The 6,000-nt window shown below is 38.4% G+C and overlaps 1 protein-coding gene across 1 annotated transcript in view; it reads right to left on the reverse strand.

Moving 5' to 3' along the window:
* Positions 1-6,000, reverse strand: part of GRIA4 (glutamate ionotropic receptor AMPA type subunit 4) — a 349,019-nt gene that overhangs the window by 65,819 nt on the left and 277,200 nt on the right. Inside the window, exons 8-9 of the mRNA XM_037505703.2 lie at positions 3,886-4,053; positions 2,658-2,762 (exon numbers count right to left, since the gene is read on the reverse strand). Of these exons, the coding sequence (XP_037361600.2) occupies positions 2,658-2,762; positions 3,886-4,053 (273 nt within the window). The remainder of the gene's footprint in view (positions 1-2,657; positions 2,763-3,885; positions 4,054-6,000) is intronic.

The raw sequence follows: 6,000 nt of genomic DNA on the forward strand, positions 1-6,000 counted from the left end.
CTGTTTCCTGCTAAAGAGTCACAGGTTAGGTGCAGTTAATATGCAAAGTAAATGTAAACAACAAGTTTTGCCTCTCTAAAGCTGATCTAGATGAGATTACCTAAAGGAGGTCACATTTTAACAGGGCCATACAGCCTCCAGGTTGATTGATCTCCCAGGGCATCTTTGAATACCTGTCTTTTGTCACAAACTTTTGTGCTTACTGACCAATGTTATCAATGTAATCTAGTTATGTATAAAAGAAACCCTTTGTCCCTAGACTGGTGCTCACACCTTAAGGGGCTAGCCAGGTCTGGGACCTCATGCATGAATAATAAAGCTCCTCCAGACTTCACAATTCCTGAAATACTGCTTATTCTTCCCTGCCTGGATAAAAGGCTAGAATTTATTTCTGCAACAATACAGTGTGGTTTCCCTGCTGTCATCCATCTCTTTTTGACCTTATGTAGGTCAGGCGAGGCTCCAGTTTAGCCTGGAGGCTGCACTTGAGGAGATACCACCAAGAGGCAGAAAAACTAGAAATGGTTTTCATGTAAGCTCCAAATCTCTCCTCCTGCATATCCAGGAGCATATTCCATGAGAGACCAGAGAAAAGCACAACTCAGGAAGTCTGCCATTTTCCATATATAGTATTAACAGTCCTGCCTCCAAGTTCTTGCCCTTTCCATTTCTGTCCACTCAAATTTTAACTTCAAGGCAAAATTTAAATACCACCTCCTCCTGGAAGCTTTCCTAGATTTGTTTTCCTCCAGTTGGAAGAAACCTCTTTAGAACATCTACATGCAACTTTCACTGTCTCCTTAACTGTTATATGAACTTACTGCATTCTGCCCTATTAGAAAATAAGCTCTTTCAGAGCAGGGTCTCCTCATGTGGCAAATGCTATAGAAAGGCTCTGGAGTCAGACACATCTGAATTAAAATCTTTGTTTCACTTACAAACATTGGATAAATAATAACAAGTTAGTGGACACCATAATTTTTTTATGTGAAAAGGGGAGATAATAGTGCTCATATTATAGTTCTGTTGTGAGAACTGAAATATACATGTCCAGTGCTTAGAACAGAGCAGACATTTTATAATTTTAGGTATCACTACTACATCAACACAAGAAAGTACATTTGGGAAAGTTTCTGTAGATGAAATCAAGGGTCAAAACAGAGTTTTTAGATAACTTGACCACCTCTTTCCTTGAGCCTCCTACCTTATCCTAGAAAAATGAATGTTGAAAAAAAAATGAGTTTGTGATAATGTTTATAACCAATTACTATGGTAAGATTGTATGGTCCCATTATAAATAGAGTACTTTTTGGATGTTGGTATGCTAATCTACCTAGTTACATTTTTTTAAAAGATTTATTTATTTATGCATACAAAAACTGGGGTACAGGCCAGAGATTGCAGGGGTGTGAGAGGATTCATCAGAGACAGAGTGGGGAACAGAACAGACAGACTGACTGAAATACACTGCTGAGGGGAGCAGCGGGTGAGACAGGAGAGGTCTGCTCTGCCATGTGGGTTTCCTTCTGGCTGGCCAGGGATTGAACCCTCACTGCAGAGGCTGCAGATTGCTTCATAGTGCTGTGCTTAACCCTTTGTGCCACCAGGGAGGCCCTACCTAGTTACATCTTAAGACGAGTTACCTTCCAGATCCCAACTATCTGGCACCTGTAGCCTCCTGAACAAACTCCCTGGCTTAACTTAATGGAGAGTCTTATGTGTTTTTCTCCCTCCTCTGCCTAATAACAACCTTAATTCTCTAATCTTCCACCTGTTTACTCCTTTGCTTATTTGAATGCCCATAGGATTACTTCATGAATATCCACCTTGTCCTAAATATGCCTACCCAATAGAAGTTGTCTTCTTTATTCTCTCTTAAATGATTTCATAAATAACTACATGGAAGTTAGTATGTCTCTTACTTGCATTCTGTGCTTTCCTGAAGAGTAAATTTTGTTTTTGCCAAGCCTTTAAAGAAATATTGCTTCCATTTTGGAAAAAGGATATGAACAGTGCAAGAGTTAGTTTATTTCAGCTTTGGCACACCACTGATTGTGAATTATATTGTTAGGGGGAAAAGGATGTCCTAAAGCTAATTCCATACAGGCTTTGTGGACTCCACCCCCACCACAGGCCAAAGCCAAAGACACTGGGAACTCCAATCCCATCACCACCAAAGGGAAGGTGGCTGGGACCTGAGGGTGGGGTTAAGCAACCAGGTTGATATAAAGGCAGACACGTGGGCTTTGGGAGCCCCCCATTTTGGCTCTCTGCCAGCTCGCAGCGTCCTGCCAGCTCTGAGAGTGCCTTTGGGTTTCCAGGTCGGCGGATCGGGTAGGACACATTAAAGACTTTATTCCCTATTTTCTCCCTGAGCTGTACATTTCCCTTATTTCCTTTTCCCTTGTAAATAAACCTTTATTAACCTTTTGTGTGTGTCTGTAGTGGAGTATTAAGTCCCTTTTAAGTGCGCGGGTGAGACCCACAGCCAGGAACCCGTTCAAAATCGGGGCTGCTCTATAACAATATGACACATCAGATTATTTCACACAGATTATCAAACAAATTTAAAAATAATGTAGAATATACAGCTATCTTTCACCTATACGGCTTCAAAATGTCAAATGCAAATTAAGAAAACAGTTTGCGCAACTCACCTTTCTAGGTCCTGTGCTCTTTAACTCAAACACATCCATGGTATAATTGACCCTACGTCCATAGTGGTCAAACTGAACATTTCCTGTGAGTCCTTGAATTCGAACCTATGAAAGAAAAAGATACCAATACACATGCTCATTTTCCATTTCACTGATAGAAATCTCCACTTCATCTGCTAGGCTGAAGTATAAGCAACTATTAAGTATAAGCAACTCACTGAGAATCAATGGTTATTTATGCTCGAGGGATAAGCAGGAATATCAAAGGAATATAAAAGCCATTCTGCTATACACCTAGAAAATGAATATATACATTTCGTGTATATATATATCTATATAATATGTATACATATATGGTAAAGTTCCCATTGCAGCTAACAGAATATTTCCTCCAAATTGAAGTATTTTTATAGGAATGGAAATACGGTCTGTTTATAGATACTTTTAAGTTTTGTCTATATCTACTTGATGAACTAAATAACCATGTAAACTTCATAGGTATTTTCTCCTTGCTGATACTAAAATTAAGATATAAGAAGTTCAAAATATATATATTTGAAAATATTCAAATGTACTTTATTCCAAATTTCCTTTTAATTTTTAACCCATTGCATTCCAAAGCACTTTAAAAGACTAAAGTAGACAAATTACTTACTCCAAGGTTACAGGGCAATATCTACTAAAATTATCATTAGTAGTGTTTGCCGAATATTTCTGGCTCTTGGCTATTCTGGACCCAGGTAGGCTTGCACTTCCCAAAACCTTGTGTCTTGTGATGCCTATGTGACTCTTTCTGACAGATGTGTTGAGAACAGATGTGATGAGTGTCACTTGCAGGTCTGAACATTACCAGGCAGTTTCAAACTTCCCTGTCACTCTATTTCCCTTGGTAGGACTAGGATGGTAGCTGTTCTGTTAGCTTGGGTCCCTGGTCACAAGAGCAGAGTGCGCCTCCTAGTCCAGTGTATGTGAGGGAAAATACTCCTTCATTGTTTTAAGCCACAGGACTTGGGGTGCTCATTACTGTGGCATAACCTAGTTCATCCTGACTATGCATCTACATAATATACAAACACACCAGTATTCTACCCAGTATCCTATTTAGAAATATCTCAAAAATTATATTGGCTTGATATCTTAAAATGCAATTTGCAAGATGCATTTATCTCTTTATTTTTTCTTGAACAAGATGGTGAAATAATTGTGCTTGCATAAATTTGTGAGTTACCTGTTTGAGTGTCCTCTCCATGTCAATTCCCTGTCCCCATGGAGCAGCAGGATTTGCCAGACAATCTCCAGCATTTCCTCTCCTTGAAATATCAATTTTCTGCCTTCTAAGATTTCGGAATGTTTCAGCCATCACAAGGACTCCATCATAAGTCAAAGCAGATGTGTACTAACAAAATGAAGGGGATTATAATTGTAAATGTTAAAATCTTATCATTCACTTGAATAGTCTGGGAGCTCTATGGGTTTATGACAAAGCATTAGCCACTCAGAAGTCAGCTAAATTAATAGACTCATTTTAAAAATTTCTGTTATCACTGACTGGAAAACTGTATATCAAATCTTACACTCTGATTTAAAAAGAGAAAACACACCTTGAAAAATAGAAATTCAAATGTGAAGTTTCCCATCAGTTGGGAGAAGCAAGCCCTCTATGTGAGGTGTTTTTGTTGTCCAAATAGAAGCAACTAATGTGTGGAGAGCTAAGTGCAGTAATGCTGCCATCTGCCTCGATGGTGGAATCCCAGCAGGGCGGGAATGTTTTACTCTTTCCTCCTTCACAATGCTTAGTAGTGCCTAGAGGTGCTTCCTCTCTGAGACTTCATCTATGGTTATTGACTTGAAATGTGTGGCTTTTTTCAGTACTTCAGAAGAATGAGTGTGATTGTTTTTATTTTTGGAAATAGTATGCTGTGAGTGTGCACAGGAAGGTTAAGTAATTTGTGTACATTTCCACTTAACCTAGGATCACAAAGAAGAAGAGAAAGGAAGTGTATACCATCTACTTTCTGGTGACCAGCCTCTGCTTCTTTTTGAGAAAAGATAACCTCAGGAAAAGGTGACTAAGGTTTAGAGAAGAAATATGGAAAACTAAGAGAAAAGGGTAATTTCTTTAAGTGCAAAATGCAAAGAGTAAGAGAAAACTTTTGGTAGAGTTTGATTAGAGAATTCCTAAACACTTGAAAAATATGGCACAATTTCTTGACACATGGCAGAGCCACATCTATTAATCGTGGGTAAAAACACACTACACTATCTCTTTCAGGAATCCCTTATGATGAATTCTACATGATTAATGCATTTGGCCTATATTAGGAACAGTTTTGTGCTGTGGAGTGCGGAGGATGATCGCCTTATTTGCCGCTGGTAAATGAAGAAAATTGCTTGAAATTTGCATTCTAGAGAGTAAACTTAGACAACCATTATAATGCTATTACCATTATACATAGCAGCCAGCATTCCAGGAAAGAGAAATACCAAAAAATGGGTAAGATAAAGATTCTAAATTCTAACAAGAACATTTCAATGGTTGAGGAGCTAAATGAAAAGCCTTTGTCAGAAAGCCTTAGGAGTTAAGTAAATTAGAGGTCTTGCTATATATATATTCTTCAAGGACATGATAGAATAGACTGAAGAATAGCTACACACCCTCAGAAGTGGTGGCTGAAGGAAATTAAGGTTACAGAGGTGCTAAACCAATGTACCTCCTCTCCTCTCTGGATCAAGCCATCGCTGAGTAGAGGAAGCCAACAAATCATTTTTGTAAGACAAGAAAATAAACACAAGAATCAACTGGCACTTACTAAAGATATGAAGAGCCAGGGAAAATGTGTTTTAAGATCTAGGGAGAACAAAAGAAAAATATTGTTGCTTTTCCAATAGGGGGTAAAAAAACTGAGAAGAGATGGCACCAAAAAGTGAGGAAACACACTTGCTGTATTTTAAAAGGCCACCCATTATATAGAAAACAAACAAACTAGAAAAAAGAATAGACACTACACAGTGGAGCAGATCAAAGGAGACAAGTGGCAAAGCCACTGGCATTCATTGTGCTGAGAGTGAACGAAGCAGTAGGTTTAACTGGCCTCACCTTTTCAAGGGATGCAATTCTTTTCCATATCTTTTATATTGCTAAAGTTCAAGAAACACTTAGGAACTCAAACTTCAATATGGCATCTAGAGAACTGATATAAATAAACACCTTCTTCTAGGGCAGGGTAAAAACCAGATCTTGCCTCAATTATTGACTGCTTGACCAATGATGAATGATGGACTGAGTTTTTTTTTTTTTTTTTTTTTTTTTAAACCAAGGAGCCACACCACACTGTTGAGAAGT

The sequence above is a fragment of the Talpa occidentalis genome, unplaced genomic scaffold (assembly GCF_014898055.3).
Source record: "Talpa occidentalis isolate TD23 unplaced genomic scaffold, MPIMG_talOcc4v2.1 talOcc4.12, whole genome shotgun sequence".
NCBI lineage: Eukaryota > Metazoa > Chordata > Mammalia > Eulipotyphla > Talpidae > Talpa > Talpa occidentalis.